The sequence below is a fragment of the Cherax quadricarinatus genome, unplaced genomic scaffold (assembly GCF_038502225.1).
Source record: "Cherax quadricarinatus isolate ZL_2023a unplaced genomic scaffold, ASM3850222v1 Contig759, whole genome shotgun sequence".
NCBI lineage: Eukaryota > Metazoa > Arthropoda > Malacostraca > Decapoda > Parastacidae > Cherax > Cherax quadricarinatus.
This window is the reverse complement of record NW_027195785.1, coordinates 100,989-128,958: the sequence shown is the minus strand read 5'-3', so window position 1 is coordinate 128,958 and position 27,970 is coordinate 100,989. Positions and strand designations below refer to the sequence as shown.

At 43.5% G+C, this 27,970-nt stretch overlaps 1 protein-coding gene across 6 annotated transcripts; it reads right to left on the bottom strand.

Moving 5' to 3' along the window:
- Positions 1-14: 14 nt before the first annotated feature.
- LOC138851479 (alpha-aminoadipic semialdehyde synthase, mitochondrial-like) lies at positions 15-27,970 on the bottom strand. Of its 6 annotated transcripts, none has more exons than XR_011391241.1 (4): positions 27,867-27,938; positions 6,216-6,392; positions 5,347-5,499; positions 15-100 (listed from the first exon to the last, which is right to left on the bottom strand). XR_011391241.1 is itself a non-coding variant. In XM_070080648.1 (4 exons), the coding sequence occupies exons 2-4, from the start codon at positions 6,243-6,245 to the stop codon at positions 1,475-1,477; spliced, it is 285 nt and encodes a 94-aa protein (XP_069936749.1). In that variant the 5' UTR covers positions 6,246-6,392; positions 27,867-27,938; the 3' UTR covers positions 111-1,474. The 6 variants fall into 6 exon arrangements, 1 of the variants encoding a protein (XP_069936749.1); XM_070080648.1 differs by lacking the exon at positions 15-100 and adding an exon at positions 111-1,576; XR_011391242.1 differs by lacking the exon at positions 15-100 and having other exon boundaries at positions 3,556-5,499; positions 27,872-27,970.

Here is a 27,970-nt window from a genome sequence, read left to right as displayed (position 1 = left end):
AATGAATATAAGTTACCTTCATGTTGGGTAATTATTTTAAGTTTCATCTCCAAAGTAATTGCTGCTACGCCATCGTAAAGTCGAACTCTCGTAAGTCGAACTGTTGTGAAGTCAAAATATTGTAAGTTGAACCCAAAATGCTCTGCATGACTATGGGCTTCCTGCTTGCACACCTAAATGTCACCCATCACTGTACAAGCACTGTAACATGTCAACCATCACTGTACAAGCCCTGTATCATGTCACCCATCATTGTACAAGCACTGTATCATGTCAACCATCACTGTACAAGCACTGTATCATATCACCCATCATTGTACAAGCACTGTATCATGTCACCCATCACAGTACAAGCACTGTATCATGTCACCCATCATTGTACAAGCACTGTATCATATCACCCATCATTGTACAAGCACTGTATCATGTCACCATCACTGTACAATCACTGTATCATGTCACCCATCATTGTACAAGCACTATCATGTCAACCATAACTGTACAAGCACTGTATCATATCAATCATCATTGTACAAGCACTGTATCATGTCAACCATCACTGTAAACACAATGTATCATGTCACCCATCACTGTACACACACTGTATCATGTCCACCATCACTATACAAACATTGTATCATGTCACCCATCACTGTACAAACAATGTATCATGTCACCCATCACTGTACATTGTATCATGTCACCCATCATTGTACAAGCACTGTATCATGTCACCCATCACTGTACAAACATTGTATCGTGTCAACCATCACTGTACAAGCACTGTCTCATGTCAGCCATCATTGTACATTGTATCATGTCACCCATCATTGTACAAGCACTGTATCATATCACCTATCACTGTACATGCACTGTACCATGTCAACCATCACTGTACACACATTGTATCATGTCACCCATCACTGTACACACATTGTATCATATCACCCATCACTGTACATTGTATCATGTCACCCATCACTGTACAAGCACTATCATGTCAATCATCACTGTACAAGCACTATCATGTCACCCATCACTGTACAAACATTGTATGATGTCAACTATCACTGTACATTGTATCATGTCACCCATCACTGTACAAACATTGTATTATGTCACCCATCACTGTACAAACATTGTATCATGTCAACCATCACTGTACATTGTATCATGTCACCCATCACTGTACAAACATTGTATCATGTAACCCATCACTGTACAAATATTGTATCATGTCACCCATCACTGTACATTGTATCATGTCACTCATCACTGTACATTGTATCATGTAACCCATCACTGTACAAATATTGTATCATGTCACCCATCACTGTACATTGTATCATGTCAACCATCTCTGTACAAACATTGTATTAAGCTGAAATAAACATTTAACTTTGTCTGTGCCTGGTTAGTGGTGTAGGTTTGAACCTTCATCCAGTAATCATGGTACAGTCTGTGACCAGTTAGGTCACAGCTCTGGCATTATGCCCAGCGAAATTTCATAGCCGGTGTCACGAATTGACTGTCTTGCCATCTCTGTGTTGCGGTAATTATGGGCAGGTCCAATGTGCTGTAGGAATCAACTGATTCAATATTTACTGATTATACTAATTATTTGTATTATTATAGAAGTTACTGATACAGGTCCTCCATCACAAATCCGGCATCATTGGGACCTGTAGTGTGCCGGATTACTGAGTTTGCCGAATTACAGAGTGGTTAAGTTAGAATACACTTAATAAAATTAACCAACTTGACTTACACAGTTCATTGAACATCGGCAAAAATCAAACATTTTCCGCTACTTTGAGCTCAATTTCAAGGTACTTTTCATCATGAAAGCAATCAAAATCATGTCTATTTCTGTAATATATCTTCCATTATATCAAATGAGTCCAAAAAATGAGAATACAACCATAAAAACCATACGAAAATATACTGCAAAGAGGCGGCTAATGGCTGAGAAGTGAACTCCCTTATTTATCGTCCGTCATTTTTGTTTTTGTTGTACGTTAAGAAGCATCTTTCCATCATACATTGCCCAAGTTTTAATGAGATAGCCCAACAAACAACTGAGAAAAAAAATATTTACCAAAAATCATATATGGCAAGCCCAAGCTGGGTACTGGAAATAAGTCACTTTGTCTGACTTTTCTGGGTTATCCCAGGTTCTCTATACATACACTGCTATGTATGATAATCTATGTAACTGTATTTGTGTATACCTGAATAAACTTATTTACTTCTAGTCTGTCAACTGAGCACAAGAAACTGCCCATTCACTTATTTCAACTACCCAATAAAGTGGTCAGAAATTGGCAATTTGGCCGATTTCACACAAATTTCAACAGATGCCAATTTCAAAATAGGATCCAGAATAAACAATGCAGACATTCCTGGCACTAAAATAACATTTTCTCTGTTCATTAGTCATGGCTACAGGCCCCTCTTATATTACTCTTGCTTACCATTTGTATCGTTCCAGTTACGGTATTGTGCCTCTTTTTATTATTTACCATTTGGAATTTTTATTCACAAAATAATAGAAGATTTACTGTTATGCAGACTACTGCATTATTGTAATAATTGTATAAATAATGTAAACCCATTCTTGACTGCGTATTGGAATTTAGACTGGCAGGCGGACAGGTATTGGACGGTGACGTCATTTGTTTACTCTTGAGCTTCGCTAAAGAATAGAACATTTTTGCTACTGTGAGCGCAATTTCAAGGTACTTTTCTTCATGAAAGCAATCAAAATCATATCTATTTCTGTAATATATATTTCATTCTATCAAATGAGACTGAAAAAATGAGAATATAACCATAACAACCATACAAAAATATACCGCTAAGCGGCTGCTAATGGCTGAGAAGTGAACTCCGCTATTTATGGTCTGATTTCTTTCATTTTTGGTGTACGTGAAGAAGTATCTTCCCATCATACATTGCCCAAGTTTGAATAAGATAACCCAACAAACAACTGAGGAAATAATATAATAATAATAATAATAATAATAATAATAATAATAATAATAATAATAATAATCCTAGGTAGTAGGTTGGTAGACAGCAACCGCCCAGGGAGGTACTACTGTCCTGCCAAGTGAATGTAAAACGAAAGCCTGTAATTGTTTTACATGATGGTAGGATTGCTGGTGTCCATTTTTTGTCTCATAAACATGCAAGGTTTCAGGTACGTCTTGCTACTTCTACTTACACTTAGGTCACGCTACACATACATGTACAAGCATGTATATATACACACGCCCCTCTGGGTTTTCTTCTATTTTCTTACTATTTCTTGTTCTTGTTTATTTCCTCTTATCTCCATGGGGAAGTGGGACAGAATTCTTCCTCCGTAAGCTATGCGTGTTGTAAGAGGCGACTAAAATGCCAGGAGCAAGGGGCTAGTAACCCCTTCTCCTGTATAAATTACTAAATTTAAAAAGAGAAACTTTTGTTTTTCTTTTTGGGCCACCCTGCCTTGGTGGGATATGGCCGGTTTGTTAAAAAAAAAAAAAAAAAAAATAATAATAATAATAATAATAATAATTATAATTCATATAGTTGGACTTGAGTCCTGGAAATGGGAAGTACAATGCCTGCACTTTAAAGGAGGGGTTTGGGATATTGGCAGTTTGGAGGGATATGTTGTGTATCTTTATACGTATATGCTTCTAAACTGTTGTATTCTGAGCACCTCTGCAAAAACAGTGATAATGTGTGAGTGTGGTGAAAGTGTTGAATGATGATGAAAGCATTTTCTTTTTGGGGATTTTCTTTCTTTTTTGGGTCACCCTGCCTCGGTGGGAGACGGTCGACTTGTTGAAAAAAAAAAAAAATAATAATAATAATAAAAATATCTTTATTTACTACACATACATGTACAAGGTAAACAGGCCTAGCTGACATCAGTAAGTTTATTCAGGTATACACAAATACAGTTACATAGAATTATCATACAAAGCAGCATATGTGTAGAGAACCTAGGATAACCCAAAAAAGTCAGACAGAGTGACTTATTTCCATTGGGGTCCTTTTACCTTATTATTATAATATAAAGGTTATAATATTTTCTTATTAATCTGTAATGATGATAACATCTTATTATCATACTAAAAAGACTATCTACTACACGAGGGTCATTAAGACTATCTACAATACGAGGGTCACTATCTACAATACGAGTGACATACTACTGTATAGAAAGGCACTTGTTATGCTGAGTATTTCAAGAAAATTAGGTCAGTGTCCCAGGATAACACCCACACTAGTCCACTAACACCCAGGTACCCATTTACTGATGGGTAAACATAGACAACAGGTGTAAAGAAACATGCCTAATGTTTCTACCCTGGCTGGGAATCGAATATTTACCAAAAATCATATATGGCTAATCCAAGCCAGGTACTAAAAATAAGCCATGTTGACCTTTTTGGGGTTATCCTAGGTTCTCTACACATATGCTGCTGTGTGTGATAATCTATAGAGAGAAAATACCTTTTTTGTTTCATGTTTATGGTGGAGTACGAGTGTATATCATAGGCCTGTGCTATACTCCGTTTTCTCTAATACAAGCCACCAAGACTAGGAGAATGGTATTTGTTTTACCATATCCTCTTCATAACACTGTCAAACTGCTCGGTGTTATGCCAAATATTATTCATTCTGGAGTATTTAACATTTTTATGTTATTTATATTGTTTCTTATGTCATATTAGATCAATTGTGATAGGCAAATATGCTGTAGTGTTGATATTAGCGTAATAATAAAGCATATTCTCCTGCTTCATGAGACTGAGCTCATGGCAACCGACAGTGGCTTCAAAGCCACCTTATCTTTAATGGATAATGTACTGTGTAGATGCTTTACATAATGAGAAGCATTTCTTTTATTCATTGGAACCATGGCTAGGGCTAAAAGCAAGCAGGTTAAAACAATAAATGGAGAAAAAGAAATTGGAATGACTTATGCAGCAAGTAGCGCCACCAAACAGTACCAGCAGGTTGGTGTGGCGACCCTGGAAATTTGAAATTATGCTAGCCAAAATTAGTGCTGAATAACTGAAGGAACCAAATAACTGATTGCCGGATTTGTGATAGCGGACCTGTAACAAGACTGACAGAACTTATTGTCAGTACGCTACTGCCAGTACAGTATTGCCCATCGTAGAGGGGTTTTTGTAATGGCATACTATGAAGGGTGTGTGATGCCCAAGTGCTAGGAATATACCATAAAGGGTGTGTGATACCCAAGTAGTAACATACCATGGTGTGTGATGCCCAAGTGCTAGGAACATACCATGAAGGGTGTGTGATACCCAAGTAGTAGCATACCATGAAGGGTGTGTGACGCCCAAGTATTAGGAGACAAAGACCAAGTCCATTAAGAATGTTGATCATGCCAGCAACTCCAGTATACTTGCCGAACGCCACCACACACTGGCCTTGCCTGTCACACATATGCTCATGGTCCAGCAACCGGATGTTCTGAAAACACAAAATACTGTGAATTTCTCAGCTCACACACTGAGGTTCGGGGGTTGATTCGCAGTACGGGTGGAAACAGTAGGACGTGTTTCCTTAAGACACCTACTGTCACTGTTCACCTAGCAGTAAGTAACCAGTGTGGGTGGCATCCTGGGGGACAAGATTGAAGGACCACAATGGAAATATGTAAGACAGACAGTCCTCGATGACCCAGTGACTTTCTTGGGTTATCCTGGGTGGCTAACTCTCCCTACCCTGGGTTATCCTGGGTGGCTAACCATCCCTACCCTGGGTTATCCTGGGTGGCTAACCATCCCTACCCTGGGTAATCCTGGGTGCCTAACATTCCCTACCCTGGGTTATCCTGGGTAGCTATTCTCCCTACCCTGGGTAATCCTGGGTGCCTAACATTCCCTACCCTGGGTTATCCTGACTGGCTAACACTCCCTACCATGGGTTATTCTGGGTAGCTAACACTCCTTACCCTGGGGTATCCTGGGTAGCTAACTCTCCTTACCCTGGATTATCCTGGCTGGTTAACACTCCTTACCCTGGGTTATCCTGGGTGGCTAACCCTCCCCACCCCAGGTTATCCTGGGTGGCTAATCCTCCCCACCCTAGGTTGTCCTGGGTGATTAACCCTCCCCACCCCAGGTTATCCTGGGTGGATAACCCTCCCCAGGTAAAAAATGCTAACAAATATTATCTGATCTTACCTTCTCTAAAATAGCATCAAGGAGCAGCATGTTGGCTTCCTGAGCTTTAATAGTGTGAGAGAAGAAACAGTACGTTCTGTTTGGTATAACTTGATCAATGGGCACCTGCTTCACCCCTATGATTACCGGTGCTTCTGATAGGTCCTCTTGTATCTTGGCTCCCACATTCTGATAGGCCTGTAATGATAAGACTACAGTAGTCTCCCTATATCCCTGAGGGATATCTTCCAAGACCTACCCTGGATGCCCAAAACCACAGATAGTACCCAACCATATGCACATATAGTGGTACCTCGAGTTTTGAACAACTCCCAACTCGACCAATTATGTAAATGTATTATTGTCCATGCCTTTGTAAGTGTATTTTTTGGGTCTGAAACTGACTAATCTAATTTACATTATTCCTTATGGGAACAAATTCATTCGGAAATGGCACTTGAACAGCCTTCTGGAATGAAGAAAGTTCGAAACTCAGGGTACGACTAAGTTGTTTCTCACTTACATACCTATGATGAAGATTAATTGATAAATTACACACAATAAGTAAAAAATTATCACTTTTTTACTAATGTGAAGCACTTGATGGCTTGTCTTAGGCTCTGAACAACTGCCACCATCACTACTGTCGTGTCTTGCCAACATTATTAAGCTAAATTAAGGTTATGTTCAGGCCACGGTAAACCATGGATAACCGAATCTGTAGAAACTGAATCTCTGCATACACGGGTTCTACTGTAAATAAATTATTTTTTTTTTATTATCACACTGGCCGATTCCCACCAAGGCAGGGTGGCCCGAAAAAGAAAAACTTTCACCATCATTCACTCCATCACTGTCTTGCCAGAAGGGTGCTTTACACTACAGTTCCCAAACTGCAACATTAACACCCCTCCTTCAGAGTGCAGGCACTGTACTTCCCATCTCCAGGACTCAAGTCCGGCCTGCCGGTTTCCCTGAATCCCTTCATAAATGTTACTTTGCTCACACTCCAACAGCACGTCAAGTATTAAAAACCATTTGTCTCCATTCACTCCTATCAAACACGCTCACGCATGCCTGCTGGAAGTCCAAGCCCCTCGCACACAAAACCTCCTTTACCCCCTCCCTCCAACCCTTCCTAGGCCGACCCCTACCCCGCCTTCCTTCCACTACAGACTGATACACTCTTGAAGTTATTCTGTTTCGCTCCATTCTCTCTACATGTCCGAACCACCTCAACAACCCTTCCTCAGCCCTCTGGACAACAGTTTTGGTAATCCCGCACCTCCTCCTAACTTCCAAACTACGAATTCTCTGCATTATATTCACACCACACATTGCCCTCAGACATGACATCTCCACTGCCTCCAGCCTTCTCCTCGCTGCAACATTCATCACCCATGCTTCACACCCATATAAGAGCGTTGGTAAAACTATACTCTCATACATTCCCCTCTTTGCCTCCAAGGACAAAGTTCTTTGTCTCCACATACTCCTAAGTGCACCACTCACTCTTTTTCCCTCATCAATTCTATGATTCACCTCATCTTTCATAGACCCATCCGCTGACACGTCCACTCCCAAATATCTGAATACGTTCACCTCCTCCATACTCTCTCCCTCCAATCTGATATTCAATCTTTCATCACCTAATCTTTTTGTTATCCTCATAACCTTACTCTTTCCTGTATTCACCTTTAATTTTCTTCTTTTGCACACCCTACCAAATTCATCCACCAATCTCTGCAGCTTCTCTTCAGAATCTCCCAAGAGCACAGTGTCATCAGCAAAGAGCAGCTGTGACAACTCCCACCCTGTGTGTGATTCTTTATCTTTTAACTCCACGCCTCTTGCCAAGACCCTCGCATTTACTTCTCTTACAACCCCATCTATAAATATATTAAACAACCACGGTGACATCACACATCCTTGTCTAAGGCCTACTTTTACTGGGAAAAAATTTCCCTCTTTTCTACATACTCTAACTTGAGCCTCACTATCCTCGTAAAAACTCTTCACTGCTTTCAGTAACCTACCTCCTACACCATACACTTGCAACATCTGCCACATTGCCCCCCTATCCACCCTGTCATACGCCTTTTCCAAATCCATAAATGCCACAAAGACCTCTTTAGCCTTATCTAAATACTGTTCACTTATATGTTTCACTGTAAACACCTGGTCCACACACCCCCTACCTTTCCTAAAGCCTCCTTGTTCATCTGCTATCCTATTCTCCGTCTTACTCTTAATTCTTTCAATTATAACTCTACCATACACTTTACCAGGTACACTCAACAGACTTATCCCCCTATAATTTTTGCACTCTCTTTTATCCCCTTTGCCTTTATACAAAGGAACTATGCATGCTCTCTGCCAATCCCTAGGTACCTTACCCTCTTCCATACATTTATTAAATAATTGCACCAACCACTCCAAAACTATATCCCCACCTGCTTTTAACATTTCTATCTTTATCCCATCAATCCCGGCTGCCTTACCCCCTTTCATTTTACCTACTGCCTCACGAACTTCCCCCACACTCACAACTGGCTCTTCCTCACTCCTACAAGATGTTATTCCTCCTTGCCCTATACACGAAATCACAGCTTCCCTATCTTCATCAACATTTAACAATTCCTCAAAATATTCCCTCCATCTTCCCAATACCTCTAACTCTCCATTTAATAACTCTCCTCTCCTATTTTTAACTGACAAATCCATTTGTTCTCTAGGCTTCCTTAACTTGTTAATCTCACTCCAAAACTTTTTCTTATTTTCAACAAAATTTGTTGATAACAGCTCACCCACTCTCTCATTTGCTCTCTTTTTACATTGCTTCACCACTCTCTTAACCTCTCTCTTTTTCTCCATATACTCTTCCCTCCTTGCATCACTTCTACTTTGTAAAAACTTCTCATATGCTAACTTTTTCTCCCTTACTACTCTCTTTACATCATCATTCCACCAATCGCTCCTCTTCCCTCCTGCACCCACTTTCCTGTAACCACAAACTTCTGCTGAACACTCTAACACTACATTTTTAAACCTACCCCATTCCTCTTCGACCCCATTGCCTATGCTCTCATTAGCCCATCTATCCTCCAATAGCTGTTTATATCTTACCCTAACTGCCTCCTCTTTTAGTTTATAAACCTTCACCTCTCTCTTCCCTGATGCTTCTATTCTCCTTGTATCCCATCTACCTTTTACTCTCAGTGTAGCTACAACTAGAAAGTGATCTGATATATCTGTGGCCCCTCGATAAACATGTACATCCTGAAGTCTACTCAACAGTCTTTTATCTACTAATACATAATCCAACAAACTACTGTCATTTCGCCCTACATCATATCGTGTATACTTATTTATCCTCTTTTTCTTAAAATATGTATTACCTATAACTAAACCCCTTTCTATACAAAGTTCAATCAAAGGGCTCCCATTATCATTTACACCTGGCACCCCAAACTTACCTACCACACCCTCTCTAAAAGTTTCTCCTACTTTAGCATTCAGGTCCCCTACCACAATTACTCTCTCACTTGGTTCAAAGGCTCCTATACATTCACTTAACATCTCCCAAAATCTCTCTCTCTCCTCTGCATTCCTCTCTTCTCCAGGTGCATACACGCTTATTATGACCCACTTCTCGCATCCAACCTTTACTTTAATCCACATAATTCTCGAATTTACACATTCATATTCTCTTTTCTCCTTCCATAACTGATCATTTAACATTACTGCTACCCCTTCCTTTGCTCTAACTCTCTCAGATACTCCAGATTTAATCCCATTTATTTCCCCCCACTGAAACTCTCCTACCCCCTTCAGCTTTGTTTCGCTTAGAGCCAGGACATCCAACTTCTTTTCATTCATAACATCAGCAATCATCTGTTTCTTGTCATCCGCACTACATCCACGCACATTTAAACAACCCAGTTTTATAAAGTTTTTCTTCTTCTCTTTTTTAGTAAATGTATACAGGAGAAGGGGTTACTAGCCCATTGCTCCCGGCATTTTAGTCGCCTCATACGACACGCATGGCTTACGGAGGAAAGATTCTTTTCCACTTCCCCATGGACAATAGAAGAAATAAAAAAGAACAAGAGCTATTTAGAATAAGGAGAAAACCTAGATGTATGTATATATATATATGCATGTGCGTGTCTGTGAAGTGTGACCAAAGTGTAAGTAGGAGTAGCAAGATATCCCTGTTATCTAGCGTGTTTATGAGACAGAAAAAGAAAACCAGCAATCCTACCATCATGCAAAACAGTTACAGGTTTTTGTTTCACAGTCATCTGGCAGGACGGTAGTACTTCCCTGGGTGGTTGCTGTCTACCAACCTACTACCTACTACCTGTAAATAAATGTAAGAATATAAGAATGGAAGAGCACTGAAGCAGGCCTACTGGCCAAGCTAAGGACCCCAATGGAAATAAGTCACTTTGACATTTTTAGGTTATCCTAGGTTCTCTACGCATATCCTACTAAGTATACCTGGAGATAGTTTCAGGGGTCAATGTCCTCATGGCCCGTTCTGTGACCAGGCCTCATGGTGGACCAGGGCCTGATCAACTAGGCTGTTATTACTAGCTGCACGCAGTCCAATGTATCACCCAGAGCCCGGCTGGTCAGGTACTGACTTTAGGTGCCTATCCAGTGCCTGCTTGAAGACAGCCAGGGGTCTTGAAGACAGCCAGGGGTCTATTGGTAATGCCCCTTATGTATGCTGGGAGGCAGTTGAACAGTCTTGTATGATAATCTATGTAACTGTATTTGTGTATACCTGAATAATTACTTACAATGTGTAACTACAATTTTGATTTGCGAAGTACAAAGAAAGTCACAATCATACTGGGGCATATCGGGCAGACTAATCCTAGTACATAATAACTACTTAAATCTATTCAAATTCAAAGTTCATTCTCTATAAGGATTACAATGCTGAGTTTACACTATTTGGTTATTGTGTGGTTTACATGTAGTAAAATACTAATTACAGAGGGGGCCACTAAAACACCTAGTATGGCTAGGCATTTCGGGAAGACTTAGATTAATTCTTAACTTTAAAATATTACAAATTATGAGGTAAGTTGGTATTATGGCTAAGTGACTAAATACTAGTTTGTGAGTTTAGCAATGTGAATGCTTTAGTTTTGGCACAATACATGGTTTCAGTATTGGAGTATCACAGGCCAACTTATGACTAGGTAAGATTCATTATTTTAAGATTGAGATTGATATTTCTGTTTATGGTCAAATGGGAGAGTGAGTGTAAGTGTGAACCACCAGGTGGTATTCGTGTAATTAGTTGATGGGGTGTATCAGGGAGATAAGATGTTTTCTAATGGTAGTTTTGAAGGTGATGAATGCATCTGCAGTTCTAGAGTTTTCAGGTAGGGTATTCCAGATTTTAGGGCCTTTGACATACATTGAATTTTTGTAAAGGTTTAGTCGGACACGGAGAATGTCATAGAGATGTTTGTGTCTGGTGTTATGCCTGTGGGTTCTGTCACAACTATCAAGAAAGCATTTTAGGTCAAGGTTAATATTGGAATTTAAGGTCCTGTAGATGTAGATTGCACAGTAGTAAGTGTGGGTGTACTGAACAGGGAGTAAGTTTAGATCTATGAAGAGTGGGGGGGGGGGGGTGTTGCCAGGGAGGGGATTTAGTGATTATTCTTACTGCAGCTTTTTGCTGGGTTATTATTGGCTTTAGGTGTGTTGCTGCAGTTGATCCCCAAGCACAAATAGTATAGGTGAGGTATGGATAAATAAGTGAGTGGTATAGTGTGAGAAGGGCATTTTGCGGCATGCAGTATCGTATCTTGGATACTTTTTTGGTTATGTGTTGGATATGGGTGCTGAAATTCAGGTTGTTGTCGAGGTATAGGCCTAGGAATTTGCCCTCATTATGTCTGGCAATTAGAGTGTTGTCGATCTTAATGTTAATTTGTGCAACTCCTGCTCTGCTACCAAACATTATATAGTAGGTTTTGTCGATATTTTGATCAGCTCCTCATTAACAATGGTGTTGAGGGTGTCAAGATTAGGGTGAGAGATGACATAAGTCGTGTCATCAGCAAAGAGAATGGGGTTCAGGTGTTGGGATACGTTTGGAAAATCATTGATGTATACGAGGAAGAGCAGGGGGCCAAGGACACTACTACCCTGCAGAACTCCAGTATCAAGTGGCCGTGTTGTTGATTATTATTATTATAATCAAAAAGAAGCGCTAAGCCACAAGGACTATACAGCGCCGCAGGGCAGGAAGGAAGCGAGGGCATCAGGTGGCAAAAGGGAGATGGATGAGTAATAGGTTACGGATAACAGCGGGGTAGTGGATGGTGAAAGGGTAAAGGGCAGCAAGAGACTGAACTAGAAGGGGCTGAGGGGAGTGCGAAAAGTACCATCAGAGTTTGTGGAGTAAATCAGTCGTTGTCAAGAAGTCAATGAGAGAGTCAGGATTAAAGGAGGGTCCATCAGCAAGAAGGGAAGGTAAAGAGAGAGTAGTAGAATGAAGACGACGTTGGAGGTAAATTCTGCGTGCTCGTTGATAGAGAGGGCAGTCTAACAGAATGTGGCTAATCGATACTGGAACTTGACACTGCTCACAGAGAGGAACAGGGTGCCTCTCCATGAGATACCCATGAGTAAGATGAGTGTGGTCAATGCGAAGGCGGGAGAGAGTGGTCTCCCAACCTCGGCACTGATGACAAGAAGACGGCCAGTAACCTATGCTCGGTTTAATAGAATGAAGTTTGTTACCGAGCAGAGTTGACCAACGTTGTTGCCAACGGGTGCGAAGGTGGGTAGCTATTGCAGCAAATTAGTCCAGAAATGGAACACCTCGATAGGAAATTGGTAGGTCATATACTGCTGACCGCGCAGCAGTGTCTGCCTGTTCATTGCCCTGTACGTCGACATGACCAGGGACCCAACAAAAAACAATATCTTTATGTTTGGTAGAGATACGGCGTAGCCAAAGTTGGATACGGAGAACTAGGGGATGAGATGTATCAAATTTTCGTATAGCCTGTAGAGCACTAAGGGAGTCTGAGACTACTACAAATGATGACACAGGCATAGATGCGATACGAATAAGTGCTGCAAGAATGGCATATAGTTCAGCAGTAAAAATGCTAGCTGAAGATAGTAAATGCCCTCGTACGACGCTGTCCGGAAACACTGCTGCGAATCCGACGCCGTCTGAAGACTTAGAGCCATCTGTGTACACAGCGGTGGCATGAGAATGGGAGTGGAAGTGATCAAGAAAAAGAGAGCGGGAAGCCACCGTAGGCAGTTGAGCTTTCGAGCAAGGGAGTGAGAAAGAACAGACCCGAACAGCTGGAACTTCCCAGGGGGGTAGGGAAAAGTGAGATGCTACATGAACATATAAAGGTGGTAACTGAAGGGAAGACAAGAGTGAATGTAGGCGAAGAGAAAAGGGACGGAGCAAACAGGGGCGGCGAACGAATAAAGAATGTCTACTAATATCGGTGACCAGTCTATAAACGGAAGGATTGTGTAGATCGTGAGAGCGTACATAGTAACGAAGGCAATGGGCATCACGGCGATCAGACAAGGATGGAACATTTGCTTCTGTATAGAGGCTCTCAACAGGGAAAGAGCGAAAAGCACCAAGGCTCAAACGTAAGCCTTGGTGATGGATAGAGTTAAGGCTAGAGAGAGTAGCAGGAGAGGCCGCGGAATAAATCTGGTCACCATAATCGAGTTTCGATAAAACGAGGGCTGAATGTAGGCGAAGCAGAGTTCGACGATCAGCTCCCCAGGAAAGATGAGCAAGGGTTTTAAGAAGGTTTAGCCGGCTGTGACAAGTTGCCTTCAGAGAGGTAATGTGAGGTTTCCAGGTTAACCGACGGTCAAAGAGAAGGCCTAGAAACCTGACTGTATCACGTTCGGGGATACGGGAGCCATAGAGATACAAAGGATGATCGGAGATAACAGAGCGTCTAGTGAAAGTAATTTGGTTAGTTTTGGTACTTGAAAATTTAAACCCATGTGTGGTGGCCCAAGTGGAAACATGGTCGACCGCATGCTGGAGAGAAACTGCAATAAGGTGACAGTCAGCGCCTGCACAAGCAATAGCGAAGTCATCAACATAGAGTGATGACCAAATATTGGGTGGAAGAACAGAGGCCAAATCATTTATAGCAAGGAGAAAAAGTGTTGTGCTTAGAACACATCCCTGAGGGACACCTTCAGCTTGGACGAAGTCCGGGGAAAGAACATTATTGACTCGAACACGGAAATGTCTGTCAGTTAAAAAGTTCTTAAGGAAGGATGGTAGATTGCCTCGGAGGCCTAAGGAATGGGCCTGGGCCAAAATATTATACCTCCAAGTTGTGTCATATGCCTTCTCAAGGTCAAAAAATATGGCAATAACTGAGTGATTATTCGCAAAGGCATTACGAACATACGTATCCAAGCGTAGTAAGGGGTCTATGGTAGAACGACCCTTACGAAAGCCATATTGACTAGCGGAGAGACTGTTGTGAGTCTCTAAATACCACATTAAACGTCGATTTACGAGGCGTTCCATCACTTTGCAAACTGCACTAGTAAGAGCGATGGGGCGATAGTGGGAGGCATCATGTCCTGTAGTACCCGGTTTGTGGAAAGGGAGAACAATGGCAGATTTCCACAGCTGGGGAAGAACTCCTTGTGCCCAAATAAGATTGAAGAGGTGTAAGAGGACTACAAGGGCTGACTGATGTAAATGTTGTAACATACGAATATGAATGTCATCAGGCCCAGCTGCCGATGATCGGCAAGCTGAGAGCGTTGCCTCCAGTTCTTGAAGTGTAAAAGGCACATTATACTGTTCTTCTCCGAGAGAAGAAAAGTCCAAGGGTACTAACTCTCTGGCAGACTTTGAGGAAAGAAACGAGGGGCATAGATGGAGCCCTCGGGAAATACGGACCAGATGTGTGCCAAGTTCAATGGCAACGTCGAGAGGGTTTGCTATATCAACACCAGTGACCCGTAGAACAGGAGCCGGGTCAGGAGAGTATTTACCACTCAATTTCCTCACTTTTTTCCAGACTGCACTCATAGAAGAAGCAGAGGTGATGGTGGAAACATAGTCTCGCCAACAAGTGCGTTTAGCTTCACGGATGACACGGCGAGCAATCGCACGCTTCTGCTTAAAATCAACAAGTCTCTCAGCGGTTCTATTGTACTGGTACCTGCCCCATGCAGCACGTTTCAAACGTACTGCACAAGCACAAGCAGGAGACCACCAAGGCACGCACTTCTGAGAATGCCTGCCTGAGGTTTGGGGTATAGAATGAGAAGCTGCGGTATAAACTGATGTCGAGAAGATGTGTAGGAGCTCATCAATGGAGGATGAAGAAGGAACCTCACTAAAAGCAGTGAGGTGTGAGTAAAGATCCCAATTTGCCCGATCAAATTGCCAGCGAGGGCTACGGAAAGGTGGTGAATAGGAAGGAGAAGTAAGAATGATCGGAAAATGATCGCTGTCATGTAAGTCTGGTAGAACAGACCAGGTGAAGTCTAGTGCAGTGGAGGAAGAGCAGACTGATAGATCGATGCAAGAGAGAGTATGAGTACGAGGATCAAAATGGGTGGGAGTACCCGTATTTAAAACATGGAGGGGGTGAGAGGCAAGAAAAGCCTCCAACTGAATGCCACGTGAGTCACAATGAGACCCCCCCCAGAGGAAATGGTGGGCATTAAAATCACCAAGTAACAGAAGTGGTGGTGGTAAGGATGAAACAAGAAAGGCAAAGTCTGGGATAGAAAATGCTCGAGAAGGAGAGAGATATAAAGAACATATGGTAAACCACTTATTCAAGTGGATACGGGCTGCAGTGTAATGCAGCGAGGTATGGACAAATAGTTGACAGTACGGAATATCATTGCGTAGAAGAAGGGCACTTTCATTAAAGGTCCCATCTGAGAAAGGATCCGAAGAATACAATAAATTATAGCCTGAGATAGGTTGGAAAACAGCCGAGTGTAATTTTGGTTCTTGTAAGCAAGCACCAACAGGGGAAAACCTGGAAAGCAACATCTGAAGCTCACCCCGATTACCCCTGAGGCCGCGGATATTCCACTGTAAATAGGCCATGATTGGCGATGAAGAAAATATCAGGAATCTGTAGGTAAAGGCACCTACGGACTAGAGGGGTTAGAAAAGTCAACGTGTGGTGGCATTGGACGATGTTCAAGTAGCGAAGGAACGGAGCGTTGCGAAGAATGGGGTTGTGAAGATGGAGGAGAGGGAAGAGAAGGAACAGGAAGTGAATCAGTGTCCATTGAAGGTTTAGTCTCTGCAATATATTCTGAAATGGCTTCAAGTGTTTCTGAATTCAAAGATGTATGGGAGACCATATTGGAGATAGGAGGAGGAGGGTGAGTAAAGATTGGGACAGTAATGGACTGTACCAAAGTAGAGGGGGAGGGAAAAGTGTAAGGGACTGGAGATGAAGTGTGGGGGGGGGACAGAAGAGGCAGAAACCTGGGAGGTGACAGAAGAGGGAGAAACTTGGGAGGGGACGGGGGTGGAAGGCATAGTACGAGGAGGAGGGTGAATCTCCACACTTGTAATAGAGCCAGAGAGAGGGGAAGAACTAGGTACAGAGACTGGAAAGGTAAAGTGTGGAGGTGGAAGAAGGGAAGGAAGGGGCAAAGAAGATTTGAGCAATGTGGATTTTTTGGACTTCTGAGTAGAGGGGCGATTGGTATTAGGTGTCGTACGAGGTCTTGTCGATACTGGGGCTTGTGAGGAAGGACGCGAAGATGTGAGAACAGACTGAGTTGTAGTCGGGACGTCAGAGCCAAGGACAGCAAAAGGATTAGATGCCGTAGTGGCTATGGGAGGGGTAACAACAGAGGAGGCTGCAGAAGATGGGACCCCAGAAGTGGGGGGACGTTTGGAAACACGAGAATAAGAAACACGGGGTAGTCTCCCTTGGAGGCGGAGATGAGTAACTGCCATAGCATAAGGGAGACCTTCTGCCTCTTTGAGGCAACGGATTTCACGTTCATTTAAGTAGACCTGGCAACGGCGGGAGTACGAAGGGTGAGCTTCATTACAATTAAGGCAAGATGGAGGTTGACTGCAAGATGTATTAGAATGGTCGTCGGCACCACAGACTGGGCATTCGGCCATAGATCTGCAATATTTCACTGGGTGACCAAAACGCCAGCAATTTCTACATTGTTGCGGTGTAGGTATCACCTTTCGAACTTGTAACCGATGTCCCGCGACATATACAGAGGATGGGAGTTCTCGGCTGTCAAAAGTTAAACGAGCCACATTGCAAGGGTAACGTCTCCGCCCCCGGGCAGGAAGGACATAAGTGTCTACTTTGAGGATTGGGAGATCCTGGAGTTCCAGCTGTTCAAAAATGTCATTGCCACATGACTGGAAATTCTGTTGGACTATGGTATGGGGCAGAATGACAGTACCACTACAAGAATTGAGAGAAAGATGTTTTTCAATAGTGATAGGAGTAGTATCGATATTCGAAAGGAGAGAAAGATCATGAGCTTGGGTAGCATTCTGGACAGTGACGATGCGCGTACCGCTCTTGAGAGCGTGAAATGAAATATCTCTGCCAACATGACGCAGTAGCGCTTTGGCAATACTATGGTCAGAAAGGTAGGCAGAAGAAGAAGTTGGTCTTAAAGTAAAGAATTTAGTCCATTGTGTGGTCCGAAACTGAGCGTGGAGAGGGAGTGCTTGACGTGTCGGTCGTTTCCGAGTAGAATGGGAAGGTAACGACGGAGCATCATCAGGAGATTGACGTTGGCGTTTAGGAGTAGGACCGGAGTTGGTCCGGCATGAAATGGGTGGGCGATTCGAAAATTGCCGTACCGTAGAGGGAGAAGCCGGAAGCATAGTCAAAGGAGAGCGGAGTTCAGACAAATCGAAGGAGTCAGTCGAAGCCCCGGTACCTGAAGCGGGTGAGGAAACAGCACCAGCAAGAGGTACAGGGGCATCAGGAGTGTCCGGAGAGTGGTCTAAACACAAGGCAGGGTCAGAATGGGGTGCGGTATCAAGAAGGGGCCCGGGGGTAGTGGTTTCATGGACTAGGGCTGCCATGGTTAGGTTACTCCTTTGCTTTTTGTTTTTAAGAAAAAAAAAGAAAGAAGAAAAGAAAATAAAAATAAAAAAAAGAATAAAAAAAGGGGGGAGCGGGGAGGAATAGTTCCCAGGAGGAATGAAAGGGCCGGAAATCTCCCTCCGCGCCCAAGAGGACTCGACACCGCTAGTAGCGCAGATGCAGCATGGAACCCATGCCATACCCTACCCTTCATGCCAGTAAACCAGCAATCCGGGATAGCAACCTCACATCTGCCGAGCTACCTCGGTGGACAAAAGAGAGGGCGGCCGGATATCCGCCACAAAGCATACCTCCTTCAGCCACCACCCCTGGAATCCGAAAGGTGGCTTCCAGGGATACACCCGTCACCCAAAAGACACCCAAAGCTACTCCGGGATACCGGAGAGGGATCGGGACATCCCCAGGCAATCCAGATTCCACGGCAAACTACGCTACCGCCAAGAACCTCAACGGAATGGGATGGACCCCGGTGTCCTTTCCCCTACCTAGGAACTAGCGCGCCTGTGGGAGAAATCACGAAGGCCAAAAAGAGGAAGGGCAAAAGGGAGGGGTGAGGAGGAGGAGGAGGAATGGAAAAAGGGGAGGATGGGATAGGGGAGGGGAGAATGGGGGGTAATTAGGTTCGGTCTGAGGAAGAAGACCGACAGGGCTAATTCCTCAGACCAAGAGCCTCTTCACCACGCCAAGGAGCCCCCCTTGAAGAGGCGTGTTGTTGATGCTGTGTCTTTAATGGTGACATACTGATACCTATTAGTAAGGTATGATTTGAAATATGCAAGCGCATGGCCTCTTATATACCATAATGGTCAAGCTTGTGGAGTAGGATGTCGTGGTCTACTGTGTCAAAAGCTTTTCTTAGGTCAATAAAAATTCCTAGTGGATATTCCTTATCTTCCAATGCTGTGTAAAGCAGATCTAGCATTTTTATAATTGCATCATTGGTGCTTTTATTTTTTCTGAATCCAAATTGGCAGGGGTTGAGTACGTTTCGTGCCGTTATAAATGAATATAGTCTCCTGTGCATGAGTTTCTCAAAGATTTTGGATAGCAATGGTAAGTTTGATATTGACCTATAGTTGTTTAAATCTGTAGGGTCACCACCTTTATGTATTGGTGTATTACTATTATAATCAAAAAGAAGCGCTAAGCCACAAGGGTTATACAGTGCTGCAGGGTAGGGAAGGAAGTGAGGGTATTGGATGGCAGAAGGGAGGAGGGATGATCAGTAGGTTACAGAAAACAGCGGGGCAGGGGATAGTACGGGGGTAGAGGGTAGCAAGAGATTGAAGTAAAAAGGGCTGAAGGTATCAGAATTTGTGAAGTCAGTTGTTGTCAAAAAGTCAATGAGAAAGTCCGGATGAAAGGTGGGTCCATCAGCGAGAAGGGAAGGTAAAGAGAGAGCAGCGGAGCAAAGACGACAACGGAGGTAAATTCTGAGTGCTCATTGATAAAGTGGGCAGTCCAACAGAATGTGGCTGACTGATAATGGAGCTTGGCAATTCTCACAGAGAGGAGCAGGGCGCCTCTCCATGAGTTATCCATGAGTAAGACGAGTATGGCCAATGCGAAGACGGGAGAGAGTAGTCTCCCAACCTCGACACTGGTTTAATAGATTGAAGTTTGTTGCCGAGCATAGTAGACCAACGTTGTTGCCAACGGGTGTGAAGGTGGGAAGATATTGCAGCAAAATAGTCCGTAAATGGAATACCTCTATATGAAACTGGTAGGTCATGGACTGCTGACCGCGCAGCAGTGTCTGCCTGTTCATTGCCCTGTACATCAACATGATCAGGGACCCAACAAAAAACAATATCTTTATGCTTGGTAAAGATGCGGCGTAGCCAAAGTTGGATATGGAGGACTAAGGGGTGAGGTGTATCAAATTTCTGTATAGCCTGTAAAGCACTAAGGGAGTCTGAGACAACCACAAATGATGACACAGGCATAGATGCAATACGGATAAGTGCTGCAAGGATGGCATACAATTCAGCAGTAAAAATGCTAGCCGAAGATAGTAAATGCCCTCGTATGACGCTGTCCGGAAACAATGCTGCGAATCCTACGCCGCCAGAAGACTTAGAGCCATCTGTGTACACAGCAATGGCATGAGAATGAGAGTGAAAGTGGTCAAGAAAAAGAGAGCGGGAAGCAACCGTAGACAGTTGGGCTTTCGAGCAAGGGAGAGAGAAAGAACAGACTCGAACAGCTGGAACTTCCCAGGGGGGTAGGGAAAAGTGAGATGCTACATGAACATAGAAAGGTGGTAATTGAAGAGAAGACAAGGGCGAATGAAGGCGAAGAGAGAAGGGACGGAGTAAACAGGGGCGGCGAACAAATAAAGAATGTCTACTAATATCAGTGACCATTCTATAAATGGAAGGATTGTGGAGATCATGAGAGCGTACATAGTAGCGAAGGCAATGGGCATCACGGCGATCGGATAAGGATGGAACGTTCGCTTCTGCATAGAGGCTCTCGACAGGGGAAGAGCGAAAACCACCAAGGCATAAACGTAATCCTTGGTGATGAATGGGGTTAAGGCTAGAGAGAGTACCAGGAGATGCCGCTGAATAGATCTGGCCACCATAATCAAGTTTCGATAAAATGAGGGTGGAATGTAGGCGAAGGAGGGTTCGAAGATCAGCTCCCCATGAAAGATGAGCAAGGGTTTTAAGAAGGTTCAGCCGGCTGTAACAAGTTGCCTTCAGAGAGGTAATGTGAGGTTTCCAGGATAACCTACGGTCAAAGAGGAGGCCCAGAAACTTGACTGTATCACGTTCAGGGATACGGGAGCCATAGAGGTACAAAGGATGATCGGAGATGACAGAGCGTCTAGTGAAAGTAATTTGGTGGGTTTTAGTGCTGGAAAATTTAAACCCATGTGTGGTGGCCCAATTGGAAACACGGTTGACTGCATGCTGGAGAGAAACTGTAATGAGGTGACAGTCAGCGCCTGCACAGGCAATAGCGAAGTCATCAACATAGAGTGATGACCAAATATTTGATGGAAGACTAGAGGCCAAATCATTAATAGCAAGGAGAAAAAGTGTTGTGCTCAGAACACATCCCTGGGGGACACCTTCAGCTTGGATAAAGTCCGGGGAGAGCACATTATTAACCCGAACACAGAAATGCCTGTCAGTTAAAAAGTTCTTAAGGAAGGATGGTAGATTGCCTCGAAGGCCTAAGGAGTGGGCTTGGGCTAAAATATTATACCTCCAAGTTGTGTCATATGCCTTCTCAAGGTCAAAAAATATGGCAATAACTGAGTGGTTATTCGCAAAGGCATTACGAACATACGTATCCAAGGGATCTATGGTAGAACGTCCCTTACGAAAGCCATACCGACGAGTGGAGAGACTGTTGTGTGTCTCTAAATACCACACTAAACGTCTATTTACTAGGCGTTCCATCACTTTGCAAACTGCACTGGTAAGAGCAATGGGACGATAGTGGGAGGCTTCATGTCCCGTAGTGCATGGTTTGCGGAAAGGGAGAACAATGGCGGATTTCCACAGCTGTGGAAGAACTCCTGGTGACCAAATAAGATTGTAAAGGCGTAATAGGACTGCAAGGGCTGACTGATGTAAATGTTGTACCACACGAATATGAATGTCGTCGGGCCCAGCTGCCGATGATTGGCAAGCTGAGAGTGTTGCCTCCAGTTCTTGAAGTGTAAAAGGCACATTATACTGTTCTTCTCTGAGAGAAGAAAAGTCCAAGGGTGCTAACTCTCTGGCAGACTTTGAGGAAAGAAATGAGGGGCATAGATGGAGTCCCTGAGAAATACGGACCAGATGATTGCCAATTTCATTGGCAACATCTAGTGGGTTTGCTATATCAACACCGGCAACCTGCAGAACAGGAGCCGGGTCAGGAGAATATTTACCATTCAGTTTTCGTACTTTTTTCCAGACTGCACTCATAGAGGAAGCAGAGGTGATGGTGGAGACATAATCTCGCCAGCAAGTGCGTTTAGCGTCACGGATGACACGGCGAGTGATCGCACGCTTCTGCTTAAAGTCAAGAAGTCTCTCTGTGGTTCTATTGTACCGGTACCTGCCAGCGCGTTTCAAACGTACTGCACGAGGACAAGCAGGAGACCACCAAGGCACGCATTTCTGAGAATGCCTGCTCAAAGTTTGGGGTATACAATTAGAAGCTGCAGTTAAAATGGAGGACGAGAAGAGGTGTAAAAGCTCATCGATGGAGGACGAAGAAGGAACCTCTCTAAAAACAGTTAGGTTTGAGTAAAGGTTCCAATTTGCCTGATCAAATTGCCAGCGTGGGATGCAAAGAGGTGGTGAATATGAAGGGGAAGTAAGAATGATTGGGAAATGATCGCTGTCATGTAAGTCCGGGAGAACAGACCAAGTGAAGTCTAATGCGGTGGAGGAAGAGCAGACTGAGAGAGTGTGTGAGTCCGAGGATCAAAATGGGTGAGAGTACCTGTATTTAAAACATGGAGAGGGTGGGTGGCAAGAAAAGCCTCTAACTGAATGCCACAGGAATCACAGTGAGACCCCCCCCCCAGAGGAAATGGTGGGCATTAAAATCGCCAAGTAACAGAATCGGTGGCGGTAATGACGAAACAAGAAAGGCAATATCCGGAATAGATAATGCCCGAGAAGGAGAGAGATATAAAGAACAGAGCATATACCACCTAGGCAAGTGGATACAGGCTGCTGTGTAATGCAGCGAAGTACAAACAAATAGCTGATGGTACGGAATATCAGTGCATAGAAGAAGGGCACTTTCATTAAAGGTCCCATCAGGAAAAGGATCTGAAGAATACAATAAATTATAGCCTGAGATGGGAGAGATAACAGCAGAGTGTAATTTTGGTTCCTGTAAGCAAACACCAACAGGGGAAGACTGGGAGAGTAACATCTGAAGCTCACCCCGATTACCCCTGAGGCCGTGTATATTCCACTGTAAATAGGCCATGATTGGCAATGATAAAGATACCTGAAATCCGCAGGTAAGGGTTCCTATGGACTAGAGGGGTTAGAAAAGTCCACATGCGGAGGCAGTGGAAAACGTTCAAGCAGCGAAGGAATGGTGCGCTGTGAAGAAAGGAGTTGCGCAGATGGAGCAGAGGAGAGAGAAGGAACGGAGGGTGGATCAGTGTCCATTGATGGTTTGGTCTCTGCAATATATTCAGAGATTGCTTCAAGTGTTTCAGAATTCAGAGACGTCGTATGGGAGACAATATTGGAAATGGTAGGGGGAGGATGAGTAAAGATTGGAACTGTAATGGACTGTACCAAGGTAGGGGAGGCGAAAGGGTGGAGGGAACTGGAGAAGCGTGGAAGGGGACAGAAGAGGCAGAAACCTGGGAGGTGGCAGAAGAGGAAGAAACTTGGGAGGGAACAGGGGAGGAAGGTACAGTATGAGGAGGAGGGTGAACCTCTACACTTGTAACAGAGCCAGTGAGAGGGGAAGAACCAGGTACAGAGACAGGGAAGGTAAAATGAGGAGGTGGAAGATGGGTAGGAGGTGTTAATGGACCTTTTTTTGACTTTTGAGAAGTAGAGGGATGATTAGGAGGAGGTGTCATACGAGATCTCGTCGCTACTGAGGCTTGTGAGGGAGAACACGAAGAAGTGAGATCAGACTAAGGCGTTGAAGTAGGAACGTCTGAGCCTAGGACAGCAAAAGAATTAGATACAGGAGTGACTATGGGAGAGGTAACCACAGAGGTGGTTGCAGAAGATGGGATCCCAGAAGTGGGGGGACGTTTGAAACACGGGAATAAGAAACACGAGGCAGTCTCCCTTGGAGGCAGAGATGAGAAACTGCCATGGCATAAGGGAGACCTTCTGCCTCTTTGAGGTAACGGATTTCCCGCTCGTTTAAGTAGACTTGACAACGGCGAGAGTACGAAGGGTGAGCCTCATGACAATTAAGGCAAGAGGGAGGTCGATTGCAAGACATATTAGAATGGTCATCGGCACCACAGACCGGGCATTCGGCGATAGATCAGCAATATTTCGCTGGATGGCCAAATCGCCAGCAATTTCTACACTGTTGCGGTGTAGGGATCACCTTTCGAACTTGTAACCGATGTCCTGCTACATAAACTGAGGATGGGAGTTCACGGCTGTCAAAAGTTAAATGAGCCACATTGCTAGGGTATCGTCTCCGCCCGCGGGCAGGAAGAACATAAGTGTCTACCTTGAGGATTGGGAGATCTTGAAGTTCCAGCTGTTCAAGAATGTCAGTGCCACACGTCTGGAAATTTTGTTGAACTATGGTATGGGGCAGAATGACGGTACCACTACAAGAATTGAGGGAATGATGTTTTTCAATAGTGACAGGAACAGTATCGATATGAGAAAGACGAGAAAGCTCATGAGCCTGGGTAGCATTCTGTATGGTTATGATGCGCGTACCGCTCTTAAGAGCATGAAAAGAAATATCTTTACCAACATGGCATAGGAGTGCCTTGCCAATACTGTGGTCAGAAAGATAGGCAGTAGAGGAAGGTGGTCGTAAAGTGAAGAATTTAGTCCATTGTGCAGTCTGAAACTGAGCGTGGAAAGGTAGTGAAGGACGTGTCGATCTTTTCTGAGAAGAACGAGAAGGTGGAGAAGTATCATCAGCAGGTAATTGTCGTTGGCGTTTAGGCGTGGGACCAGAGTTGGTCTGACGTGGAACGGGCCGGCGATTCGAAAATTGCCGCACCGTAGAGGGAGAGGCCGGAACCATAGTCAGAGGAGAGCGAAGGTCAGATAAATCGAAGGAGTCAGTCGAGGCCTCAGTACCTGAAGCGGGTGAGGAAACAGCACTGGCAAGAGGAGTGTCCGAAGAGTGGTCCAAAGATGAGGCGGGGTCAGAACGGGGTGCGGTATCAAGAAGGGGCCTGGGGGTAGCAGGTTCATGGACTAGGGCTGCCATGGTTAGGTTACTTCTTTCTTTTTTGTTTTTAAGAAAAAAAAAAGAAGAAAAGAAAATAAAAATAAAAAAAAGAGTAAAAAAAGGGGGGGACCGGGGAGGGATAGTTCCTAGGAGGAATGAAAGGGCCAGAAATCTCCCTCCGCTCCCAAGAGGACCTCAGCACCGTAAGTAGCGCAGATGCAGCATGGAACCCGTGCCATACCCTACCCATCATGCCAGTAAACCGGCAATCCAGGATAACAACCTCACATCTGCCGAGCTACCTCGGTGGACAAAAGAGAGGGCGGCCGGAAATCCACCAAAAAGCATACCTCCTTTGGCCACCACCCCCGGAATCCGAAAGGTGGCTTCCAGAGATACACCCATTGCCCGAGAGACACCCAAAGCCACCCTCCGGGATACCAGAGAGGGATCGAGACATCCCCAGGGAATCCAGATTCCATGGCAAACTACACCACCGCCAAGAACCTCAACGGAATGGGATGGACCCCGGTACCCTTTCCCCTACCTAGGAACTAGCATGCCTGTGGGGAAAAAAAAAACAAAAAACCCAAAGGCCAAAAAGGAAGGGCAAAAGGGAGGGGTGAGGAGGAGGAGGAGGAAAGGAAAAAGAGGAAGATGAGGAGGATGGGATAGGGAACGGTGGATTGAGGGATAATTAGGTTCGGTCTGAGGAAGGAGACCGACAGGTCTAATTCCTCAGACCAAGAGCCTCTTCACCACGCCAAGTGTATTGGTGTAACCCTTGCTGTCTTGAGTAGTTTCGGGAAGGTGCTAGTTTCTAGAGACTTGTTAAAAAGTAATGAAATAGCATGCGAAAGGACATGGGCAGCTTGCTTGTACAATAATGGTGGGACATGAGACAGATTCCCCGAGTTATTCTTAAGTGACTTTATAATCTCGGTGACAATTTTCAGCCTATTTTTAAGGTCACCTAAAATGCTAGCTTCAAACATTGTATGCTAATTTGTGTAACTGTATTTATGTGTACTTGTAAGTAAATAAACTTACAGTAGTGTGGAGATTAACTAGGACAACTTAGGCACAGTGCCCCGTGTCCTGGTGGCAACAGGTGGTTTCACACAGTGAGGGTCCAGGTTTGATTCCCAGCCAAGGTTGAAACATTGGACGTGTTTCTTTACACCGGTTGTCTATGTTCACCCATCAGTTAAATGGGTACCTGTGCATTAGTGGACTGGTGTGGGTGGCATCCTGGGTGTTAGTGGACTGGTGTGGGTGGCATCCTGGGTGTTAGCCGATGACTGGTGTGGGTGGCATCCTGGGTGTTAGTCGATGACTGGTGTGGGTGGCATCCTGGGTGTTAGTGGACTGGTGTGGGTGGCATCCTGGGTGTTAGCCGATGACTGGTGTGGGTGGCATCCTGGGTGTTAGTCGATGACTGGTGTGGGTGGCATCCTGGGTGTTAGTCAATGACTGGTGTGGGTGGCATCCTGGGGGACAGTCCCTTGATAACTTTCTTGTGTTATCCTGGTGGATAATTTATATATACTATATGACAATTATATTTACTACATGTACCTGTACTAAATAATTATATTTACATGTACCTGTACTAAATAATTATATTTACATATATCTGTACTAAATAATTATATTTACATGTACCTGTACTAAATAATTATATTTACATGTACCCATACTAAATAATTATATTTACATGTACTAAATAATTATATTTACATGTAACTGTACTAAATTATATTTACATGTACCTGTACTAAATAATTATATTTACATGTACTTGTACTAAATAATTATACAACAAATCAGCCTTGATATATGGAGTAAAATTTAGGGCATAAATGATCACAGCGGCAACATCAAGGTAACAACCTTGATATAAACCAGTTATAACAATAAACCAGTTATAATAAACCAGTTATAACAATAACCCAGACACCATTAATAAATCAGTTAAACAATAAACCAGACACCATTAATAAACCAGTTATAACAATAAACCAGTTATAACAAACCAGACACCATTAATAAACCAGTTATAATACACCAGTTATAACAATAAAGCAGACACCATTAATAAACCAGTTATAACAATAAAGCAGTTATAAAGTTATAATAAATAAACCAGTTATAACAATAAACCAGACACCATTCATAAACCAGTTATAACAATAAAGCAGACACCATTAATAAACCAGACACCATTAATAAACCAGTTATAACAATAAGCCAGTTATAATAAACCAGTTATAACAATAAGCCCGACACCATTCATTAACCAGTAAACAATAAACCAGACACCATGAATAAACCAGTTATAATAAGCCAGTTATAACAATAAACCTGTTATAATAAACCAGTTATAATAAACCAGACACCATTAATAAACCAGTTAAAACAATAAACCAGTTATAACAAACCAGACATCATTAATAAGCTAGTTATAACAAACCAGTTATAATAAACCAGTTATAACAAACCAGACACCATTAATAAACCAGTTATAACAATAAACCAGTTATAACAAACCAGACACCATTAATAAACCAGTTATAATAATAAACCAGACACCATTAATAAACCAGTTATAATAAACCAGACACCATTAATAAACCCGCCACTCACAAGTGTTCCTACACTATTAACAAGTCTTATGTACGTTACTTACTGTACGTTATGCTGTACTTTGTACGTAAATAACTCTTCCTGCCACAAAGTTTCCCTAACACTGAGGTTTATTCCATGAGTGCGCACGCGCACGCGCGCACCTCT

Bases quoted from the DNA above. Each gene is read 5' to 3' on its own strand.
- LOC138851479 (XM_070080648.1), bottom strand. From the start codon at position 6,245: ATGCTGCTCCTTGATGCTATTTTAGAGAAG. The intron at 5,500-6,215 runs GTAAGATCAGAT...TTGTGTTTTCAG, and splicing joins TTGATGCTATTTTAGAGAAG to AACATCCGGTTGCTGGACCA. The intron at 1,577-5,346 runs GTATGCTACTAC...TGATTCCTACAG, and splicing joins GGCGTCACACACCCTTCATG to CACATTGGACCTGCCCATAA.